This window comes from Grampus griseus (genome assembly GCF_964374135.1).
Source record: "Grampus griseus genome assembly, chromosome: 15".
In the NCBI taxonomy this organism is placed as follows: Eukaryota; Metazoa; Chordata; class Mammalia; order Artiodactyla; family Delphinidae; genus Grampus; species Grampus griseus.
In genome coordinates, this window is record NC_139009.1 from 38,673,577 (window position 1) to 38,698,727 (window position 25,151).

At 35.5% G+C, this 25,151-nt stretch overlaps 1 protein-coding gene across 2 annotated transcripts in view; it reads right to left on the reverse strand.

Moving 5' to 3' along the window:
• Nucleotides 1-25,151, reverse strand: part of FBXO11 (F-box protein 11) — a gene marked incomplete at its 5' end in the record, with an annotated part of 99,340 nt that overhangs the window by 1,681 nt on the left and 72,508 nt on the right. For both annotated transcript variants that reach the window (XM_082671928.1, XM_082671929.1), the window contains 20 exons: nucleotides 234-342; nucleotides 670-777; nucleotides 1,524-1,634; nucleotides 4,634-4,777; nucleotides 4,871-4,947; nucleotides 5,588-5,673; nucleotides 5,756-5,878; nucleotides 6,806-6,900; nucleotides 7,739-7,824; nucleotides 9,281-9,498; nucleotides 17,816-17,953; nucleotides 18,033-18,139; nucleotides 18,222-18,333; nucleotides 18,420-18,526; nucleotides 19,651-19,783; nucleotides 19,865-19,948; nucleotides 20,794-20,923; nucleotides 23,071-23,215; nucleotides 23,637-23,721; nucleotides 23,862-23,989. In XM_082671928.1, coding sequence (XP_082528054.1) covers nucleotides 234-342; nucleotides 670-777; nucleotides 1,524-1,634; nucleotides 4,634-4,777; nucleotides 4,871-4,947; nucleotides 5,588-5,673; nucleotides 5,756-5,878; nucleotides 6,806-6,900; nucleotides 7,739-7,824; nucleotides 9,281-9,498; nucleotides 17,816-17,953; nucleotides 18,033-18,139; nucleotides 18,222-18,333; nucleotides 18,420-18,526; nucleotides 19,651-19,783; nucleotides 19,865-19,948; nucleotides 20,794-20,923; nucleotides 23,071-23,215; nucleotides 23,637-23,721; nucleotides 23,862-23,989 — 2,326 coding nt within the window. The remainder of the gene's footprint in view (nucleotides 1-233; nucleotides 343-669; nucleotides 778-1,523; nucleotides 1,635-4,633; nucleotides 4,778-4,870; nucleotides 4,948-5,587; nucleotides 5,674-5,755; nucleotides 5,879-6,805; nucleotides 6,901-7,738; nucleotides 7,825-9,280; nucleotides 9,499-17,815; nucleotides 17,954-18,032; nucleotides 18,140-18,221; nucleotides 18,334-18,419; nucleotides 18,527-19,650; nucleotides 19,784-19,864; nucleotides 19,949-20,793; nucleotides 20,924-23,070; nucleotides 23,216-23,636; nucleotides 23,722-23,861; nucleotides 23,990-25,151) is intronic.

Consider the following 25,151-nt stretch of genomic DNA (forward strand, 5'->3'; position numbering starts at 1 on the left):
TTACATTTTCCCATATTTTACGGTCTCAAACAGGATCCTCAAAGTAGATTGATCACATAACTCAATGTGGACAATTAATAAAATATTCAGTTATATTTTTCCATTAGCAAAAACCCAATTTACTTTCTTAGCTCATACATTTAAGGGAAAGCTAAATATGTGAGTTCTTGTCAGTTTAGAAAAGTACATCTTACTCTCCCATTTCAAGACTCACAAATAATTTAGAAATATACCTGTAGAAATCATGCATGGGGTAGCTGGTGTAACTTGATATTTTATATAAACATTGGCCTCTACTAACAGCCTTTTCTATGGCGTCTTGATTGTTCATTATTTTGTTATCTGTAATAAAAAAAATAAGAAATTCTAGAGTATAAAGGCTTAAGATAACAAATTACAGGATTATTTTAATAGTTTTTAAGAACTTTAAAAGAGGCTAACCAATGAAGTAAAAAAGTCGGCTAAGAATAGAAATGAATTTTCCTTGTACAAGATACTCCAACTATTTAGGACAAGGTGAAACAAAACTCTTTCAAAATAGTTCTCTTGAATTGCTGGTTAACTACTATACAGTGACAGAAGGTATTAAGTTACTGAATAACAATGGCTTCTATCATCTTTTCATGGCATATTTAGTGCATTATAGGCAGAACACAGACTCCAACATACCTTTCATTGTCACATTAACACCAGATGCTAAAAATAAGCCTCCAAACCGGTTGTTAAAAATCTGATTGCCTTCTAGTGTTGCAGTTGCATGATTTGTAATTTCAATACCTGAAGCAAAATTTACAAACAGCATATGCATCACTTTATATATAGTTTCTTAAAAGAAACCTGAAATATAGCAAATATAGTGAACTACTTCTTTTACATAAAAAGTATATTAACTGTTAACATCGAAAGAAATAAATGCAAATGTTTATTTGAGTTGTTTATAGTAACATTCAATTCACTTTCCACTGTTGATAATCCTCTGTCCCTGCTAAAGGAATGATAGAGATGGTTTGTAATTTACTTTTATTAATAATGACATTTTAAAATTTCTTTGCAAACTAAGAAGAAGATAGGGCCCAGAAATATGTGTAGGTAGGAGCTAGATGGTTATTTGGAATTATTAAGAGAAATCCTCTTCAGTGGCAAAAAGTTGAAATATATGCATGATACTTGGACTTCACTTACCAAGATCTTTAAAAAAACATTCTGTTTGGCCATTTGTGAGGCCAGAGGGCTTGCATTTATCTGAATTTATTTCTAATGGTAGTACTAGCCTGTTATTTACTCTATGCAATTGATGATTCATAACTACTACTGAACTACAAGAGCAATATTATAAAGTTGGCTTAGAGTGGAAGAATCCAAAACTTGGATTAGGTGCTCTTATAAGCAATTGTTAACAGGCATTCAGCCAACTTCTGCAGCATACTTTTGCACACCTTAGTTATTAAGCAAAAGAGATAATATACCAAGAATCAATTTTATGTACAGAAAACAAGCTACAGGTAACAAAGGAAAATACAAACCTGCAGCAAATCCATCAAATATTCTGTTTTTCCTCAAGACTGGATGACTATTAGTGCTGATGAGAACACCTGCTTGAGCATTCCTGAAAATATCATTTTCTTCAAGGAGACCTATAATAAAATATTTCCCCAGATTAAGGCTAATGCGTATAGCAAATTTTACTAGCCTTTTTGGTGGTATTTAGGTTTTCTTTTAGTTTCTTATTAACTGGATTGTGAAATTCATAGGACTAATTTTTCAACTGAAAAGAAATTTTATTAGTAATTCATAGATATTTAAAGTAGAATTTAACCAAAAATTGCTAAAATTGGCTGGTAACCATTCTAACCAAGAAACTGAAGTTCCATGGTTGCAAGGACCATTTCTAGCTTATGAATCAATCCCTAGTGCCCTGGCACAAAGCTGATTCTTACTGAACACTGCTGAATTAAAATTAATTCCTTTGAAAAATTTTAGAACCTTTGCACTCTCCATGTTTTAGTTCAAGCCCTGATTCTTTCTGGCCCCTATCAGCATTCCTTGATCCATTTCTTTCACTCCAACCTCTCTTCTGCTGTTGTGTTTCCCACCACTCTATCATATCCCTTATCTGTATAAACTATCAGAATAAAGTTTAAAATTAATTTGCTATTTACAAAAAACTCGGGGACTTCCCTGTGGCACAGTGGTTAAGAATCTGCCTGCCAATGCAGGGGACACAGGTTCCATCCCTGGTCCGGGAAGATCCCACATGCCACAGAGCAACTAAGCCAGAGGGCCACAACTACAGAGCCTGCGCGCCACAACTACTGAGCCCGTGTGCTGCAACTACTGAAGCCCGCACGCCTAAAGCCGGCGCTCCACAACGAGAGAAGCCACTGCGATAAGAAGCCCATGCACCGCAACAAAGAGTAGCCCCTGCTCGCCGCAACCAGAGAAAGCCCGCGTGCAGCAATGGAAGACCCAACACAGCCTGCATGCATGTATGCATGCATAAATAAATTTATAAAAAAGAAAAAAAAATATTCCCCCAACCTGCTCCTCTGTCTCACTATATTACCTACACTCTGAATATGCTATACATTTTTATCCCTAATGCCTTTGGTTTATATTATTTCCTCTTTCTGCAATGTCCTGTACTCTTTCTTCTTAATGACACTTCCTCTGGGAGGTTTTCAGTTTTCCTCCATCAAATTAATTATTAATTCTCTGCTGGCAGGATAACATAATGATTAAGAGGGCTGAGGAATGAGACTTCATGCCTTCAAATACTGACTTCACCACTTCCAAACTCTGAATGGGAAAATTACTTACCTTCTCTTTGTCTCAATTTCCTTATCTGTAAAATGGGCATAATAGCACCTACCACATAGGGATGTTGAGGGTTAAATTAGTTAACACATGTAAAAGTACACAGTACTAAATAAGTATTAGTTAATATTACTCCTATAAAATCTACTTATGTATAGTGAATCATATTTAGTTGTGTTCCAGTGTTTCTCTGCTCCCTGAAGACATGAAATATGTTTTTATTTCTGTACATATTTGATCCATCTGTAGTAGTTCACAGTATTGACCTCTAAATTCCCTTTCCCCTAGAAAACACTATTCCAAGACCCTGCCTCTAATCTTTTTTTTTTTTTTAATATTTATTTACTTATTTGGCTGCACCAGGTCTTGGTTGCGGCAGGCAGGGTCCTTAGTTATGGCATGTGAACTCTTAGTTGCGTCATGCATGTGGGATCTAGTTCCCTGACCAGGGAGCGAACCCAGGCCCCCTGCGTTGGGAGCACAGAGTCTTAACCACTGCGCCACCAGGGAAGTCCCCCTGCCTCTAATCTTGCATATGTCCACTATAACCTCCTCAAATGCTATTGCCAAGATGTAGTCCAAACTGTACCGCATATATACAAAGCCTTTTCATTATACTGTATATATAAACAAAGCTTTTTACGATTTGGGCGTTGCCCCCTTTTCCGGCCTCGACTTTCAGTATCTCTTGCCTTACTAAACCACTTTGTTTCCTTTAGACTTTTGCTTACAATGTGCCACTCTATTAGACTATAAACTTTCTGGATGTAGTACTGTTTTATTCACCATTTTATTTTTAGCATCTGTATCACAGTGTTTGCTACAGTGATGTTCAATTAGTAAGTATGTACATAACAAATGAAAGAATGAAGTAACTATACTTTCTACACTTGGAATGGTCTTCAACCCCCTACCCCCCAACTTACCAGTAAGTACTCATTTTTCAAGACACAGCTCAAGATTTTACTCCAGAACCCTTCCCAACACCTTACAAATAAAACCAACCATTCTGTACTGTGTTTCCTCATTATATCTTACAAAGAATCCTATCAGAGATAATGTCACTTACTGAATTGCTAGATTATAAACTCCTTGAGAGTCTATGTCATTAATGGAATCATCATTGTTTGGTGGTAGTAGTAAATTCTGTTGATTAAATCTTGGTATATTAGAGTAATGACTAGCTAACCTTCTATACAAGATATGTATAATGCTAGGTTACTGATGTTTCAGGAATGGTGATAATTTGCATTTGACAGTCTCTCCCAGTCTCTCTTTATGAACAAATTATGCCTTTGCAAGGGGCAGGGACTGTGAACTTTTGCCTCAATGTAAAGTGATTTGACCTTTATGGATACCAAACTGAGCACATATTGGCTTAATTCCATTCTCCAACGAAGACAGTTGTGAACAGGTACAAAGCAATCCTTATTTACTACAGACATTTATATATATTCGCAGACCAATTAATTTTCCACACCTAGTTCTATAACTTGACTTTGAAGTTTATTATAATCATATCACTATTCTGAATAATAAAAGGTCCAGAGAGAGGGTGTAAACTAATTCTGCTACCTTAAAAAAGCCTCGCTAACAAGTGGCACACTCAAGGTGGCTTGAAGGAAAAGGAAAATTCTGTAAACATCTCTCTCCTTTAACTCTAGGCACTAACCCCCTAAACCATCTTGAGACTTGATAAGGAAAAAGACTGTGATTCTCTCATTTATAACACATTAAATGGCAATGTCATTGATCATTAAAGATATGGAAGAATAATGGAAAACTGGGTTTTTTACTAATGCAAAATTAACAACAATACCTCGACCCCCATTAAATATACAGATGCCACCATCTCTTCCATCATGGATTTTATTTCTTCTTAGTGTAGGATTACTATCTGTCTTAATCCAGACTCCAGCCATTGCATTGTCAAATATTTCATTGTCTTCTATACAACCTAGACCTATAAATGCAAAAATTTAGGTTTTGTTATTTAGAAAGTATATTTCTAAAGACTAATAGCACCAAGAAAAAAACATTAAAAGATTAAACATACCAGAATTATAAACTAGAATTCCACCATTTTGTCCTCCCCAGATTTTGTTGCGTCTAATTTTGGGGTTGCTTCCAGTCCTATGGATAGAATAGAAAATAATGCCATTTCAATTGCTTCTACTCCCACATACCATGTTAGATAACAGTAGGAAAACCCACATTAAACATAGTAAGAATTAGCTAAATAATTAAGCATCACCTTCAAGATGCTCTGAGAAGTCTGTCAGTAAAGAAACTGGTTTAATTTTGCTTAATTCTATTTACCACAGAACACACTTAGCTATAGATTATGTTATTACTACAGAGTCTCCTAATATGTAAACTAAACTGAGGAGGTTAGATTAAGTAACTTTTATTATTATATGCTCCCCTCATATATAAAATAAAGGACTGAATTATATGATCAGGAGTATGACAGTTCCAAACCAAAAACTGTTAATATACAAGAAAGAGGGGTGTAAGAACTATTACTTTTGTGGAAATAGCATAAAAACAGAAGCTCCCATTTAATAAGCCAGGTACAGCATGTCAGGCGCCATTGGCTGCTGTCCTCAGCCAGTCTAAGAAAAGTTATATTCTGACAATTTAAGCCATGCTTAATTGCTTAGCTTTAACTCTTACTGTTTTTCCTAGACACCTGACTACTATACTGGGGTACGCCATGCCTACCTCACATACAACTCCCTCCCCAAAGAAAGCCAAATATGAAAACATTTACCTTATCTGAACCCCTGAATACATATGATTATAGATATCATTGTCCTCTAGTACTCCATGTCCATTGTCATAAAAATAAACACCAACCTAAAATTAAAAAAATAATTTTTCAAATTAAAAAAAGTGTTTACAAAACAATATATTTCCCGAGAGTCTAACATAATCTTACCTGCTTGCCACTGTGTATCCTGTTTCTTCTCAGTACTGGAGTGCTGCCAGTTGTCACCCAGACCCCAGCCAGAGTATTACTGTAGACTTCATTCTCTTCTATTACGCCTTGTCCTTTCTCATGCTAAATAAAAGTTACATTGATTTACAATATGTATCTTGTGTAAACCAAGTAGTTTATAGTGTATTCCCTCTTTTAAGACGGTTGTGACCAAAAAAATCTCAATTTTTGTTTTTTAATCTGAATAAGGAGATAAATGGATAACATTCTTTCACATAGCCTCTACCTAAGTTTAAGCTCTCAGAGTTTTTATACTGTTCTTTATGTGGTTTTGCACTTTTAAATCTTAGAGTAGTAGCATTCAATTTTGTTTAACAAAAGAACTTATTTTATTCTAAGATATATAACAAACTGAAGATCCCTCACTAGGAAGTTAATAGTTATTTTAACTTATCACTGGCGAAATCACTCCAAAACAAGGTTCAAGTTACTAAAAATTTTTTTAGAAGATTTAAGACATGAATATTTCTAGAACTGTGAATAAAAATTAGTCACACCTGGCATTACACAAGGACCTTTCTGAAACTCCTTTACGTTTTCTTACTTGAGTGACAGTTTCAGATACCATGATGACAGGAGACATAGGACTAATACATAGGTTTTTAAACTCTGCAAGATGCTTACATTATGTTTCAATATAAATTCAAATGTTTGGCTTTTTCAGAAGATAAAAATATTCAAGTCTAGTATTATTAATACTCAGTGATATTATGATTTTACTTAATACTTCTGGAAAATTTCAGAGACTCTTATGGTAGTCACATTGGCAAAATCCCAGTGTAACAAATATAACTCAGACTGCCAAGCAGTTGTTGTTATGAGTTCAGCCCATATTGCCAATTATAATTAGAAGCTTTTAAGTCATTCACACACTGGCAGACAGAAAAAGTTGAATATGGCCTACCTAAAGGTAGACATAATTCTGCCCTCACCCCCTTTTCTACCCTGATTTTGATGAATGAGATTCTAGAACTGTATTCATTAACTTACCACATAAATTCCACCATGCTGGCCATCATGAATTTTGTTATGTCGAACAATTGGACAACTGTTTGTCCTAATCTGAATTCCTGCTAATGCATTGCCTATTTAAAAATAAAAGTTACAATATCAACATATGGAGCCTAATGGAACACAGTAAGAGCACAGTTCTGTGAAATATGTCATATTCAGAAAGATACTTATGATCCATGAGCATTCCAAGACAAAACTAAAGGAACTAGGAGTGTAAAGAAGATGCAGAAGGACTGTAGGCAGTATAGGTATAGTGGTTAAGACCAAAGACTCTAGAGCCAGGCTGTTAAGTAACTTTGAATAAGCTGCTTAACCTCTTGGTGACTTTGTTTTCCTGATCAGTAAGTGGGGATATTTAATAGTGTCTACTTCACAGGGTTGATGTAAATATTACATGACTTAATTCAGGAAAGGTGCTCAAAAAAGTGCCTGGCACTGAGTAAGCTTTATGTAAGTATTATCCAGTAAGTGTTAGCAAAAGAGGAAGCCCAGGAACATTTCAGTGTCTAGCACATAGATACCTAATAATTGTTTCCTGAATTAATACCTCAGAAGTTTTAATGAGGAATAAGGGTTTTCCCTTTCTAATTAGTACCAAAGTGTATTAAACTGTCACAGAAATAATTTATTAACTGTTAAACAATGGAGTGAATGTAAGAGAATTATAGATACTCTGTGAGACTAGGGTCTTAAGTTTTATTTTTATCCCTGTTATGTAGAATACTGCTTAGTACTTAGAAGGTACTCAGTAAATGTTTGTTAAGTGAATAAATGTCACAGAATAATCTTTATTGAGAATTTAAAGAAACCGGATCAGTTCTCCTACTCAGAACGTTTCCAAGCGGTCCTTTTGCTAATGTCAGGAACACAGGCCAAGCTCTAAAATTTTATAGAAAACGACATGCTTACCATAAATGTCATTTCCTTCAATAAGGCCTCGTCCATCACCAAAGATGTAAACTCCACCTTGATTTCCATTAAATATAGAATTGCCCCTATAATTATGTGGGAAAAAACCCAAAACACAAAAAAGCATCTATTCAGAAAACTTGCTTGTTTTATACAATAATCGTAAGGCCACTGATGTTTATGTGACCTTAGAAAATTATTTAACTTCTATGGGCCTCAGTTTCTTAATCTATGAAATGAGAGAGTAGGTGATTTCCCTTCCAGTTCTTTCTAAGACTTAAATCTTTGGAAAAGCCACCTAGTATTTGAGACGAAATAGCATTCTTAAAAATTCACCTCGGGCTTCCCTGATGGTGCAGTGGTTGAGAATCTGCCTGCCAATGCAGGGGACACAGGTTTGAGCCCTGGTCTGGGAAGATCCCACATGCCGCGGAGCAACTAGGCCTGTGAGCCACAACTACTGAGCCTGCACGTCTGAAGCCTGTGCTCCGCAACAAGAGAGGCCGCGATAGTGAGTGGCCCGCGCACCGCGATGAAGAGTGGCCCCGGCTTGCTGCAACTAGAGAAAGCCCTCGCACAGAAATGAAGACCCAATACAGCCAAAAATAAAAATAAATTTAAAAAAAGATTCCACATCTTCCCCCAACATTGGCAAAAAAAAAAAAAAAAAAAAAAAAATCAACTCAAAAGAGCTAATCCAGGGAGTTCCCTGGTGGTCCAGTGGTTAGGACTCCACGCTTCCACTGCAGGGGGTCTGGATCCGATCCCTGGTCAGGGAACTAGGATCCCACAAGCTGCGCGGTCAAAAAAACAAAACAAAAACAACAACAAAAAACCCAAAACCTATTAAGATTAAAAAAAAAAAGCTAATCCATTTAAAAGAACTTTTCTTAGCTCATCTATAAACATTTGCTGAATAGTAATTAAGATGGCAATCACATAATCAACTTTTATAAAGCTAGTGGAAAAAAATGTGACAAAAATAATTCATGGTCTTTGATTAAATTATAATAGCTCTGTTCTACAGTCTTAGCCAATGCCTTCAAGACTGGATCTGTTTGTTTCCTTACTGTGGCCAGAGGAAGTGGTAGGAACTATTAAAGAAAGGTGACAGCTTGAAGTTTTGACTCTCTGTTATTCTTGGTCTAAGTATCTTTGAGATAATTAATTTCCTGGGTTATTCTATCTGCTGACTCTCAGGGGGAAAAAAAAAAGGTCATTCAGATTTCAAGGGAAGATCACAGCCCTATTTACTCATCTATAATGCAGTCTGATGAATTTAAAATAAAAATCACAGCATTTTCAAGTTTTCATAAGAAGTATCTTACATGGCTTACATCATGAATAAAAAACAAACAGAACACCTCAAAATAAATGCAATAGCTATGCTCATTCAGATGCACAGACTTTTACTAGGAAAATCTATTTTATAGTAGTCAGGTGTCTAGGAAAAACAGAGTTAAAGCTAAGTACCTTAACTTTTCTTATAGCATGAAACATAAAGTGAAAACATAATTTCCATCCATAATTATATATAAATACCTTATTGTTGGGTCACTATTTGAGGTAATCCATACACCTGCAAAGTTGTTTGCATAGATTTTATTTTCAATGAACTGTCCTCTTCCTTTTTCATGAACATATATTCCTCCAGTCTGCCCATGATGAATTTCACATCGAACCACTGTGGGGTTAGCATAAGCTTTTACTTCAAAGCCTGCTATCCTGTTTCTGTGTATGTTGCAACTTTCAAAGTAACCCTGGAAAATAGAGAAATTAAACCTGTAGGTAAAGCTACTTTCCAAAAAGAAATGACATTAAAAAGTCTTTTTAATGTATACCTCAAAATTATCAGAAATGTTCAAGAGTTAAGAATGAAACAGATAGATATATACTAAATTTCAAATGATACATATTTTAAATGCGTTAGTAAAACAGAGAACTATAAATTCTCTAATTAATGTGAGTATATTCAAACCCAGGAAAGAAAAATAGGGGAAGATTTATTCGATAAATGGACGTAAATACCATTGCCAGTAAGAATATATATCCTTCAACAAAAAGTTTATTTAAGTACTAAAGAAAATAAACTCTCATAGCCTTAAAAATGCCCCAAGAAATCAACTTCTAAAAAGTTGACCCAAGGACATAATCAGAGACTACAGAAAAAGACACACAAAATAATGTTCATCTTAGCCCAATAGGGAACTAGCTCAATAAAATGTTGTGAAGGCTTATGTTCATGTTACACATACTATCATGTTAAATGAAAAGAACAGTATATACTTCAAGATAGACTACATTCAGTATGATGTCAATTGTATTTGAAGAAAAACAACTTGAAGGATGAAACAAGAATATGAGCGTGATTAAATGAGTAGTGGTATTATGGATGCTTATGGTATCCTTTATACTTCTCTAAACTTCTTAAATTTTCTATAACAGATAAATTTACTTATTTTCTAGTGAGGATAAACGTTACTGTAATACTGATATCCTAAATTCTAAGACTCAATCAGACTGAAGGTTAGAGGAAAAAATGAGATAGTTGTAAGACGGCACTTCTAAAAGCCATTTCATCCTCCTCGTCTATCTCCCTTCAAAAAGTGAATGTGTTCTCTCTTTAAATTCCCTTTAGCAGTAAGTATTTTCTTATGCTACTTCCAGGTACTGCCTTATACTGTATTTGCCATATCCATTTTTACCTGATCATAAGCTCCTGAAGAGAAAGGACTACACTAACTTCTGGAGCATCTATATAAAACTTTACACATTGTAAGCACTCAAAGTAGGGCTTTTTGCCAAATTCAGTATTAAAACAGGATGTAATTCTGAGTATTCCAATACACTACATAATTAACTCTTTAAGAAAATGGTCCTCTGAGAATAACATTTAGAAGTAGTTTTCAGGTTTCATTTTCCACAAATAAAGTACAAATCACTTATAACTTACCTGTTAACATATAGGTTATAATCTTATTCTTTTAAAAAAAATTGGGGGATTGCATCAAAAATGGCTTCTTAAAATATAAAAAAAGTTTTTTCTTCTTTGATTTTATACCACATAAAAATGGATGGACACCACGTGTATGTATATAGACTACTATGGCAAAACTGAGCATCAAAGAAAGAAAAACAAATTCTAAAAGAGGCTAGGTTGAAAGAGCTTAATGTCAGACTGGAACAATTCAACATTTCTGGTATTTTCATCATTGAGAAGAGAGTGCAACTTGTCTCTCTCTGCCAGGAGTTGCATGACATGTCTGAATGGTAAACTTGGGAAAGAATAAACTGAGTATGCTCAATTCAGCTTCACCCTTTTCCTCATGGAAATGAGCTGCCCTTAGGGAACATGCCTTCTGTTACTACCCCATGAATACCGCCTGTGAAATAAGCCTATTTCATTTTGGGATTCAGTTAAACAGGCTTATTTGGTTCTCATTCTATGTTGTATCTTCCGATTTAACCTCTAAGAGTAATGAAGTTGATATTTCAGCCTCTTCATGCTACTTCATGGCTTTGATTTTTTTTAAGAAATCCAGTTGGGATTTTTTTTTAAAATTATTTTATTTTATTTATTTATTTTTGGCTGTGTTCGATCTTCACTGCTACACGCGGGCTTTCTCTAGTTGTGGCGAGCAGGGGCTACTCTTCATTGAGGTGCGCGGGCTTCTCACTGTCATGGCTTCTCTTGTTGCAGAGCACAGGCTCTAGGCTCATGGGCTTCAGCAGTTGCGGTACACAGGCTCAGTAGTTGTGGCTCGTGGGCTCTAGAGCACAGGCTCAGTAGTTGTGGCACACAGGCTTAGTTGCTCCACGGCGTGTGGGATCTTCCTGGCCCAGGGCTCGAACCCGTGTCCCCTGCATTGGCAGGCCGATTCTTAACCACTGCGCCACAGGGAAGTCCCTTTGATTTCTTAATTTGTTCAGAATGCGGCAGGAAAAGGTATGCTATTTACTGAGCTTCCATGAAGACTGCAGTAACAGGTAGTGTCATGTCCTGGCTATACTAGTTCAACATATAGTACTGCAAGTATACTTTGCTACAGTATACCTACTAAAAAATTTTCAAGTGCATGGATGCTCTTTCTCTGTTTTCTTTCTTTTTTTTCTTTTTTGGCCACACTGCACGGCTTGCAGGATCTTAGTTCCCTGACCAGGGACTGAACCCTCGCCCTCAGCAGTGAAAGCGCAGAGTCCTTACCACTGGACCACCAGGGAATGCCCTCTCTGTTTTCTTTAGGTTTCAATTTTGCACACCTAGGAGAGTCAAATAGATCCACAAGTTTACTAAGGCAAACAGCAGTCTCCCTCTCTTCATTTTCCCTTGTCCAGAGGCCCCCATTATAAAATCTGCTCTAATCTGAACTGGTTGCTATGGTCATAGTCACATGGTCATTTTACCATACTGTAATTTAGATTAGAGGTTAAAAATATCCCCTAGTTCCATCAGAGATGGGAGTTTTAATCTGTAGTTTTTGTTTTAAGGTAATTTTCAAGAAAAGAAAGTAGCCAAATTTTTTCGAAAAGAAAAAAAATTTTTTCCTTCATGCTCTTAAAACCAGAAGCCTCTTACATTGCTACAATGGTGATTTTATTACATTCAGAAAGGGAACAACTGATTGACTTATAGTTTTATAATATCAGAAGAAAACCTATCTATTATGGATTAAAGGATTCAGTTAATGTAATTTTGCTTTAAAGCACATTTAATGAAGTGCACCTGTTTTGTTAAGAAATGCCTTTAGTGCAAAATGGTCTAATAATACAGGACTGTTAGGCAGAAAACAGAACTCTACTTTGCCTCTTAAGATGCAAACCACAAAAGCTCCAACACAAATACTCCAAAGGCACAGACATTCTACCGGACTACCCCATATTATAAAATGATTTATTTCCCTACCAGAAGATACCAGATTGCTAAGAGCTTCTTCTATATTTTAAAATAAGAGGTTGTTAACTTTTCAGCCCAAGCATTTCTAAATCTCTGCCATATACATTACAATAAGTCCTTGAAAATTATCATTCTCTCAAGTTACAAACTTAACACTGATATAAAAATAAAAGGTGAGATTAAGTATTTTTTCATTAAAATTTTTTGAAGAGAAATAATCTTTATTAAATAAATATTAAAAATATTTATTAAATATAAATAGGGTGAAAGGCATTCAAGAGTTTCTCTTAAAACTCTCCAAATAAAACAAAAAAAAGAATGAAAAGTAAAGAGAAAAAAATATGCTACCTTCATTGAAATAAATGTCTACAACTCCAAACTATAATCAATCAAACACTTGCCAAATACTGTGATATCTGGATAAGGAAGAATAAGGTGCTGAGAGCAAATGTTACCGTACACCTTTAAGCAAGGTGTTTCCCCAAGTAACTGTTCTTTTTTCTTTTTTAAATAAATTTATTTTATTTATTTATTTTTGGCTGCATTGGATCTTCATTGCTACGCATGGGCTTTTCTCTAGCTGTGGAGAGCAGGGGCTACTCTTCGTTGCGGTGCACAAGCTCTAGGCGCACGCGCTTCAGTAGTTGTGGCTCGTGGGCTCTAGAGCGCAGGCTCAGTAGTTGTGGCACACAGGCTTAGTTGCTCTGCGGCATGTGGGATCTTCCTAGACCAGGACTCGAACCCGTGTCCCTTGCATTGGCAGGCAGATTCCTTTTTTTTTTTTAACATCTTTATTGGAGTATAATTGCTTTACAATGGTGTGTTAGTTTCTGCTTTATAACAAAGTGAATCAGTTATACATATACATATGTCCCCATATCTCTTCCCTCTTACGTCTCCCTCCCTCCTTGGCAGGCAGATTCGTAACGACTGCGCCACCAGGGAAGCCCGCAAGTAACTGTTCTAATAAGCAAGCCTAGCCAATGATCTTTTACTAAAGTAGTGAGATCTAGTGTTCCGAACAGAACACAGGAGAGGAAGGAAATACTCTCATAGTAATATTTTCATAAAAATAATTTAGGCACACGAAGTAAATCTGAAGAAGAAACACACTAATGTGCAATTTCTATCACCTAAAACTTGTATTTCCTATCTAAGGGGGACTATCCGAAGTGAAATGAAAGGAGAGGAAAACCATATTTCTACAGTCTGTCAACTGTCAATCTATCATGAGTTAAACTCATAAACTTAGAATAAATGTCTCAAAAATTTTATAGCAATTTGGCACTGCTATGATATTTTAATTTTACTTTATGAAAATAACACTCTGTAATAGATTGAACATTAAACAACAAAAAACAAAGAATTGGGGAACTGTAAACACTGATAGAAAAATTACTTTTAGCAGTGAGACTGGCATTGTTATGTAAAAGAAAAAGAAGGAATCCCATCTTTTAAAGAAAGACATATATGCTGAAATATTTACAGATGAAATGATGATGTCTGGGATTTGCTTCAAGATAATTCAGAGTAAAGAAGAAAATAAGCAATGTATGAGGAGGTACAGATGAAACAAAACTGACCATGAGCTGAAAGTTTTTGAACGTGGAGGACGGATATACATGGGAATTCATTACACTATTGTCTCTAATTTTATATATGCTAGAAGGATTCCATAAAACAAAAATACATTAAAGAAATCAGAGATGAAAACCACATTGGAAACAAAACAGAAAAGACACAAAACTATGTAGACATAGTAAGAGACACAGATTTGAGGAAATCACACAAAATTTAAAGGAAAAGAACAAAGCAATACAGAGCAATGTAAGTAATAGAGAAAATAGCCAAGTTTCTAAAGAAAGGAACATATGGACAGAAAAACAGTAAAAATTAAAACAACACAACATTAACAACAACATATGGATACTGAAGTAGAAAAGCAAATCCCACCAGAAAGAAAAAAAAAAACCCAGAATGATCTCAGACTTCTGTCACACTCAATTCTAGAAATATAAAAATGACTACACAATTCTGAGGGCAAGAAAGTATAATAAAAAACTGTATACTCAGCCAAGTTAAAAGGTAAACGGTAGGCATTCTCAAGGGGCAAGAATTCAAGCTACAATACCCATAAGGCTTTCTTTTAAAAATAAAATCAAAACAGCTAGATGACAAAATGGCCATACCAAGAATGAGCCAAAATTTTAAAATTCAGGAATGGAAAAACTGTGATAAAAGGACTGAAGGTAAATAAATATAAATATAGACCAATAACTGTAGGAATGTAAATGTTATAAAGCTTTACAAAAGAAAAATAAGAATAAAAATGATGGAGTAGAAATGGGTTGAAATATAAAGTATTTTCATCAGTTTTCAAAGGGGGAGTTCATACTGTATTCAAAGTTTAAACATGCAGTTAACAATGACAAAGTCTAGTCATACCCTTTAAAATTCTAGGTTTGTCTTTTATACTGGGCATGTAATATTTTAACAAAAACATTAATTTCTTTAAAATAAAAAAGTAAAAATTCTTTCATGATTCATTCTTGCCAATACAGGAGTTTAAATTCTAAGTAGGTCATAGACAAGGAAAAGGAAAGACAATTTCAGAGAACAATAAATATAAATATATATAAAGATAGAGAACAGTACAGAAACTAGTTTAAATGTTTATTCTGATGTCCTCTGAAATTCTATAGAAAACAAAGTCAAACTTTAAAAGGTTAACCTTAGTGATGTCATCCTACCAATCATGGGCAGCTGACACAAAGAATACTTGGAATGAAAGAACATTCTACCAAAGGATTTTAAAGGATTGTATCACAATACTAAAACAGATGAGAGAGGCCCAAGATATACTTTTTTTCCATCCTTCCTTTATAAATCTATAATACCTTACAAATCTCTTCATCAATCCTTAATATCTATCTATCTATCTATCTACAGGACTGGCTAAGATTTGCTTTTTAAAAAAGTTATAAAATTTATAAACCTAAATCTATAAAAAGTAAACTGTATTGGGGGGGTGAAGAGTAAATTATTATAATGAATTTTAGTAACTGACCATCAGCATTAGGTCTTTTAAAAATGTGGAAATTTACTCAGGTTAAAGTTATTTTGGTACCTCAAATCATTTGTGAATGAGACCAGAGGCATGCATAAATATGATACTTGAATTGTAGGTAACTCTGGGACAAAGTCTGAAGGCAACACAGGCAAAGAAATATTAGCATAGTATAGTTCCATTACAAAAATACGAACTCCATTTAGAATTCCACTTAATTATTATTTTTTAATAAATTTATTTATTTTATTTTTGGCTGCATTGGGTCTTCATTGCTGTGCGCGGGCTTTCTCTAGTTGTGGTGAGCAGGGGCTACTCTTCTTTGCGGTGCGCGGGCTTCTCATTGCAGTGGCTTCTCTTGTTTCAGAGCACGGGCTCTAGGCACATGCGCTTCAGTAATTGTGGCACACAGGCTCTAGAGTGCAGGCTCAGTAGTTGTGGCGCACAGGCTTAGTTGCTTTGCAGCATGTGGGATCTTCCCGACCAGGGCTCGAACCCGTGTCCCCTTCATTAGCAGGCGGATTCTTAACCATTGTGCCACCAGGGAAGCCCCCACTTAAGAATTATTGCCAGAACTTCTCTGGTGGTCCAGTGGTTAAGACTCTGTGCTCCCAACGCAGGGGGCACAGGTTCAATTCCTGGTTGGGGAACTAAGATCCTGCATGCCGCACAACGTGACCAAAAAATAAATAAATTAAAAAAAAAAATTTTTAAAAAGAATTACTGCCAATGTGGGCGGCACTCAAAGGGGCGGGGAGGCAAATTCTCAAGACTCCTATGTTTTGATAACCTCCATACCTTTGCCCAGACTCCCCAATTCCCAAACTCCCCTCTTCCCCACTCCTTGGAAAAAAGAGCTACAATTTGCAAAAAAAAAGTCAATTTTTAAATTCTAACTGGAGAAGGGCAAGTGGTCATCTCCACTGTGTTTTCTTATCTACAGGCCCAAACTATAGCCTGAGTTTTAAGTGAACTGTTTTTCTCAGGTTACGGTTACCCCAGGAATATAATAAGCTGGACGGTCTGAAATTATTTACAACTAATCAGAACTTGATAAAAGGGTACTCCTCATGGTCTAGTTCAGTTTTAAAAAAAAGAGCTCTGCATTAGGGTTTTAGACACAAAAAATGGAAATACAAAATTTCCTTCGCTGACAATTTGTAGATGTCAATTCAACGTTCCAAAGTTGCGTGATTAATATCATATAATAGCAATAAAACTTCACCATACCCTTGTTTGTCACCACGTCAAACCTCCTCTCCTAGCTCTGACTTCGTAATAAAAAATGTTGCCAATGCTATACTAGGACTTGAAAATTACTTCAACAAAAATTAGACATTAGGGAATTCCCTGGCGGTCCAGTGGTTAGGACACTGTGCTCTCACTGCCGAGGGCCCGGGTTCAGTCCTTAGTGGGGTAACTGAGATCCCACAAGCTGTGCAGAGCGGCAAAAAAATAAAAATTATAATTAAATGAAAAGAATACCTGAATAGGCACCCAAGAACATTACTTTTGGCCTAAGAGAGCTCAAAAAGTCATGTCTCTGTAAAATTGTGTAAAATGACATAGTAGTAACTAAAACATAATATCATCCATATAAAGATGCCTAACTGCATAAGAATTTTAGAACTGATGTATTATCATCACTGTATTTCTTATTAAAGTTCTACCAGTTAAAAAAAATTTAAGAGGAATGAAATGAAGTCAGACTAATGATGAAACTATTGTCTCTCCAAGTGTAGTCTACAACCTGCATTAAACTCACTTATGGTGCTTATTAAAAAACGCATATCCTGGGCCCCGTCCTTAAAAATTCTGATTTATTGTATCTGGGTGATTTTTATGCACAGTTACATTTGAGAACTACTGGATTAGACCTTACTCCCCTCAAAGATCACATCAATTCCCTAAGGACTCCATCTTCCGTACATATATATAATGTTAGATTCAAGAATTTATAGAATTCATACTGCATACTGACTTTAGAACATAATGCTGAAATCTTTTAAGCCTACACTTTTCAATTCAGCATTTTGGTGATGATAAAATGCTGACACCTATTTGAAATTTTAACTGATATGACGTCAATTTTTCTATTAAGAATAAATGTTCTTACCATGCCATGATCAAATGTGAACACACCAACGTCACGTCCATGATGAATATGATTCCGTCTAATAATTGGGTTTCCATGATTTTTAACCCAAATCCCAGCTAAAGCATTATTGGAGATTTCATTATCTTCGTATATTCCCTACAACAATTAACCAGAAATAAACATCAGTAGAGCTAAAAAAAGAAAAAAGAAAAAACCCCACAAAATTAAAAAATACCTGTGCATGGTCTGTTATATAAAGTCCAACATTTTCACAGTCACTGATGTTACAGTGCTTGATAGTGGGACATGCTCCTTGACCACTAACACATACTGCAGAGCCAACTGTAAGACAAATAATTTATTTAAAAACCTACTGGGCAACACAGTGACTCATTTTATAATAAGACGTAACGGGAACACTAACCTGTACATGTACTTCGGATGATACAGTGATCAATAATAGGGCTACAATTTACTGTAATCTCTAAGCAGTGGTGTGCATTGTGGTGTTGAGCAGATTTGTCATCAGGGTTAAACTGAAAAGTAGAAATTTTGTTTGAAATAAACAACCACTGCCTTAATGATTTCCACATACATACTTAAAAATTTTAAAATGCCTTACCCTTATTGTCATATATCCAACATAAGCATCCTCGGAACCTTCCATAAAAACGAAGGTTGAATCTCTAGTGTTTTCAATTATAACTTTGTCTGCTACTTTTCCAGGTGCTACGAAGAAAATATTTTAAAATATATTACCTTTATCAGACAGATAGAATGGACATTTAAAAATTACTTTTTTAATCAGTAAAGATACTCTGCCATAAAACTAATAATTCAGTACTGCCCTTTTTACGGCTTTTAAATTGGGTACATTTTTTGGAGAGGGAACTTTTAAAGAACATTAATATTGAGTAGATAGGACTAATATTCATTTTATCAGATAGATAACTATGTTTCATTGGCCTTCATAAGGCAGTCATACTTAACATGGACATTATCTGAGTACCATTATACACAAATCCATGTATAGTAATACTTCTATTAAGATTCAACTACAAATAGTATTTAATATCAAATGCAATGGCATATTAAAAAGTGGGTTTCTTGTGGAAACCAAATCACAACCAGCAGCACCAGAAAACGAGGCTCAGGGAGAAGAAAGAAAGGGATGATGAGCAGGGAGAGAAAGAGAGAAACTTCTTTATTTAAACTTATTTCCAATACTGGCCTCGATTTGGAAAGTAATGGAAGTCAGTAGGCAAAATTTTTCTATACTTTCTCCTACTTTTCTTTGAGGTGGAAATGGGGGAGGGAAGAAAGAGCAGTAAATGCAAATTTCATTAACTAGTAACAATTAACTAGTTATCTTAAAATGGTCTCGTACTACAGTATCCTTAAAAAAATCAGATATACCATAAATCTTCAAAGAACTGATCAGTGCTCAACAACTACTACATTTATTCTTAGAAACCTGACCATAAAAACAGCTTTGAAACAGTACAGAAAGTATTTTAAAAGTACATTTGTTTCATTAAAAATACAGCAATAAAAACATTATCCTCTGTATTTTCAAATAAAAGATAAAATTAACCAATATTTTTCTCTAATGATCAACTAAAGCAGCTGGACATCAAGAAATATACACATCCCCCCAAAAAGAAATAGGTACATTTATAATTTCTGAACTCTAAAGTTTTCATTTCCATCATATAAAATATACATCATATTTCCTATTTTTTCTACAATTAAGATATTATCATGGTTCATCTGGATTTTAAGTAACTAGCATTTTAAAAACCCATCATGTAAATAAAATATTAAAATTCTAATGACAATGCATTTACACGTACCTGCACCAATCATAGTGATTGGAGATTCAATATATATCCATTCATCAGTATATATTCCAGAATGAACGAAGATAAGTCCATCAAAATGAGCTTCTTGTACTCCACCAAGAGCATCTTCAATTGTATCGTAATACTAAAAAAAAAAAAGAAAAAAGTCAGTATAGAACTGTAAGATCATCATTTTAAATATTAGAAAAAGACAAATCAAACATACCAACATATTTTCTCTTCCTTTGTATCTTGCAGGGTTACTGTAGAAATGTTCAGCAAATCCTGGCTTTACATGCGCACCTTTATACTAAAACATCAAAAAAAACAAAAAAACAAATACTGACTACTAACATAAACACTACAGTCTAAATTAATTTAGTACTGTATGAATTTCTCATTAATTATCAAAAACAATTATCAGTCCAACAAATTTTCTGTTGCATACTGCAATGTAAAATCTAGAACAGTTTATGACTCAGTAATATCCAGTAAATAGGACATGGTTTTTCAACCTCAGCACTACTGATATTTTGGAACAGATAATTCTTTGTTGTGAGGGCTATCCTCTGTAGGATGTTTAGTAGCATCCCTGGACTCTAACCACCATGTATCAGTAGCAGTCTCTTCTCCAGCTGTGACAACCAAAAATGTCTCCAGACAATGCCAAACATCCCCTGTGGAGCAAAATCACCCTTAGCTGGGAACCATTCGTAAAGGACCATGTGAAAATTAAGCTAAATGTGAAACTTTAAATAACTACTCAACGGTAATAATTTAAATGTAAGTTCAAACAGATCCAGAGAAAGTATAACTGCTCTCAGGCTACTGATACTTACTGCTACTGTTTAAATGATTAATAAATATGTCAGTAGTGAAAAGAATTGTTGACTTTTTTGTTGGTTGATAAATGTCCACTGACTTGAAACCTATTCTGTTTTTTTTTTTTTTTGCGGTGCCATGAGTCTTCTGGGATCTTAGTTCCCTGACCAGGGACTGAACCCAGGCCCTCAGTAGTGAAAGCGTGGAGTCCTAACCACTGGACTGCCAGGGAATTCCCTTGAAACCTATTCTTGAGTTTAAATTTTTAAAAAGGAACTTTTATTTAAAATATATAATATAAATAAATCAGTGTTTTCCATTTATACTTCATACCAACTGCTGGAAACTCTCTTTCCAAGGATTTGGATGTTCATATTCTTCTGGATTAATCTGGTAGAATTTGCCAGGTTCAGGATGCATCATAGGGCGGGTATATTCAAATACTTCCATGTATAATCGTTTCCTGAAGGGGGAAAGGAATGAAGATTTCTTCATAAAATGTCCTTTAAACAACTATAAAAATTATTTGAGGCCTCAAAAACTTCTAGGAATATGAAAAAGCAGAATTTTAAATGTAAAAATAAAATTTTTGTCTAAAACAATGTAACTGCATATAAAACACAGTCCATCCAAAAGAATAAGTGTCAATTCTTTAAAATCTGACTGTTTAGTCAGGCGAAAATAAAAGCCACTCTTACTGTAAAAGCCACATACAGTTTCAATTTTCTTCTTCTTTTTTTTTTTTTTTGCGGTACGCGGGCCTCTCACTGTTGTGGCCTCTCCCGTTGTGCAGCACAAGCTCCGGACGCGCAGGCTCAGCGGCCATGGCTCACGGGCCCAGCTGCTCCGCGGCATGTGCGATCCTCCCGGACCGGGGCACAAACCCGTGTCCCCTGCATCAGCAGGCGGACTCTCAACCACTGCGCCACCAGGGAAGCCCCAGTTTCAATTTAAAAGGATTATTTTAAATAATGATGAAAAATAATGATGCTGCTTCATTTATGTCCTATCAAGAACCATCAAATCTTAGAAATGGAGTGATAATAACTATTATAACTTCTTGTACAAAGCAAAATGTTTCTTCTTCTGCTCTTCGTTCTTTTCCCTTTCTAACACAAACATAATTTTTTCTTAAATTTAAGGTGTACCTTATTTTTAGCATCATAGAAGTAATACATATAAGCTGTTGTAAAATACAGAAAAGTATAATGATAACCTAAACAGTTTACTGTATTTCCTTACAGTCTTTTTCACTTATAACAGTTGTGACTGTAACACATAAAATTCTGTATTCTGCTTTTTACTTTTTATAACATAGCATATTCCTATGTTATTAAAAACTGTAAAAATCACTGTTAATGACTATATCACAACCCTCTAAGTAGACATTACATTGTTTACTTTTAGTCCCATCCCTTATTGCTAGACTTTTCCATTATTTCTAATTTCCCTCCACTGTTAACTATGCTATTATGAAAAATTTGTAAATAGGGTAAACAAATTTTCAGAAGTGGAATTGCTGGGTCAAAGGGCATGCTTTTCTCTTTTTTTTGGGCTGCATTGGGTCTTTGTTGCTGTGTGCGAGCTTTCTCTAGTTGCAGTGAGTGGGGGCTACTCTTTGTTGCGGTGCACGGGTTTCTCATTGCAGTGGCTTCTCTTGCTGCAGAGCACCGGCTCTAGGCGCGTGGGCTTCAGTAGTTGTGGCTCGCGGCTCTAGAGCACAGGCTCAGTAATTGTGGCACACGGGCTTAGCTGCTCTGCAGCATGTGGGATCTTGCTGGACCAGGGATCGAACCTGTGTCTTCTGAATTGGCAGGCGGATTCTTAACCACTGCGCCACTAGGCAAGTACCAGGGTATGCCTATTTTATGGTTCAAAAATACAAATGTCCAAACTATTTTCCAAAAGTGATATACAAAATCTACAGTCTTACCTAACTATCAGATTTAATTAATTAGCTGTTTTAAATCAGACTTCATACTCTTTCTAAAAAGCAATGGAATGAAAAACTTTTCCCATAATCACTGTTGCTTTTAACTGACAAGTAGCAGAAAAAGTACTTATTTTATTGTTTTAAAAACACTGCTGGGCTTCCCTGGTGGCGCAGTGGTTAAGAATCCGCCTGCCAATGCAGGGGACACGGGTTTGAGCCCTCGTCCGGGGAGATCCCACATGCTGCGGAGCAACTAAGCCCGTGTGCCACAACTACTGGGCCTGCACGCTAGAGCCCGCGAGCCACAACTACTGAAGCTGGTGAACCTAGAGCCCGTGTTCCGCAACAAGAGAAGCCACCACAATGAGAAGCCTGCACATCACAACAAAGAGCAGCCCCTGCTCGCTGCAACTAGAGAAAGCCTGCACGCAGCAACGAAGACCCAACGCAGCCAAAATAAATAAATAAATTTATAAAAAATATATTACAAAAAACACTGCCTGGACTGACAGCCAACATTTGTGATAAATAGTTAACTTGGAATTTATAAGCATTCTAATTTTCTTCTGACTATTTAATTGTAACCATCAACTCACACTCCAAATTTCCTACCATCTACAGCATTTTGGGCAACAAGTAATATATCTCAAGATAATAAGAAATAAAATTTCACTTACCACAAAATTGGATCATTAGCAAGCTCACTGAAGCGTTTACACACACAAGCTGCTCTACAAAGATCCTGTTCCAGCAAGTAAGAGAAGATTTTTAGAACCACTTCATCTGGCAGTTTCTCCTGAAGATACTGTTCAGCAGGTGCTGCTATAAAGAGATTAACAAACAGAATATAAACAATCTATCATGCTAGCAAAGACTTTCTCATTATTTAAAGAGCACAATTTCCATTTTGTCTAATGAACAGCTTTTATTTTTTGACAATCATTTTATAAGCATTTGCTTTCATAGATGACACACATTTATTTTCTTTTATCTTGACAGTATTCTTTCTTTTAGCTAGCTAGTATGCACCATTTCAAAAACTGGCTACACTAAATATACAAAAAGGATTTTTATACAATTACAATCAGAGATGGAGAAGGTGACGGTTCTCATGTTTATTCTGTAATAATCACTTTCTCAATCTCAAATGTACAAATAAACTACATTTAAGTTGATATTAATTTTTTGGTATCAAAAAATAAAAATTATTTGACCCTATTTCTTAGCTTTCCATAGGAAATACCTGATAGATCTTGAGATTTTCCAGAGACTCTGGCACGTTTTGCACGATGACCAAAGAAGTTTTCTGTGGTTGAAGTTGAAGCACCCTTTAAAAACAAAATGAAAACTAAGCAAATATTTTTACCATAATCATTACATCTAAAAAATGACTGACGGTCCCCTTTCTGTTTGTTTCCTAACAATTCCTTCATTACACACACAAAAAAAGCAGTTACACTGAATTTACCTCCATACTGCTCTTTGTAGGACACGCTGTTCTTTTTGGCAAAAGAGTTTTCCTACGAAGTTGGTATGGACTATTTTGTGCACCAGGACCCGATTCTTCTGCAACCATATCTGCAGGTACATCATCATCTGTTATAAACAAAAACAATATGAAAAATGATACCCATTTTTAAGAAAAAGCTCTATGAATTCAGTAACTTTTTAAAAACTTTATACATTTTTTTGGGGGGAGATACAGTTTTTATACAAAATTCCAGGCAACTGGATAACCATCTGAGAAGTGCTGGATTTCTACTTTATTTCTTACTTCAAAATAAATTCCACAATTGACCATATGCTTAAATACAATATAAATAAATAAAAATCACTAGGAGAAAACAAAATTATTTTTTATAATGTTAAAGTGGAAAAACTCTTTCAAGGTATGACACAAAATTGGAAGGCATTTAAAGAAAAGGTGAGGAGGATGTTCACTTGATGAGTGAGTGCATGGTTAGAGTCCAAGTGGGGTGAGAAAGGTGTCAAAAGAGAGGGATAGTTCAGTATAGGGTATCAGATACCAAGTAGGATAAAAAGGGCATCCATGCAGAGAGTGGTCTGGCATACAGTGTTGGAGCTCAAGAGGGGTTAAGAAGGAAGTCCATGTGGGGGAAGGTGGCCTGGAATGGAGAGTCAGAGCCAGAGAAGGGAGAGAAGGGCATTGCACAGGAGAGGGGATGGTGGAACCGGAAGCTTGGTAACAAACAACAGAGGGACTGATCAAATGGAAGCCAGGCTTCTGAAAGAGAAGAGAGTTAAAATATTAACAAAGAGAAAGCTAGAGTAAATCTTACAGTGTTAGACTGGAATTATCAATGTGAACTCATTGTTTTTAAAAGATAGATAGATATAGCAATAGGTATAGTTACAGATGTTTGAAAATGTGTGGATTATACACGCGTATATTCCCTAGCTCTGTTCACTGACAAAGCCTGGAAGCAATGCCACTCCAACAGCAATGAGCATGACTAGCATTTGGATCTTTGCTTCTGAATACTTCTCTATAAAAGGAGTAAGGGCTCCTTGGAGAAATGGCTGATTCTAGGCTGAGGGAAATACAGAATGAGCCTGGAGAATCTTGTGGCAGAAACAAGAAAGTGCTCAGTAATGAGGACATGTCAAAAGAACACTGAAGTCAGCCTGAATGGCCACCCACTAGCAAAATTATGCTGAAGTACCAAAACTCATGACAGTAAAGGGATTATAACCCACTGAATGGACAGCAACCTATAAATTCATCCTACTATAAATG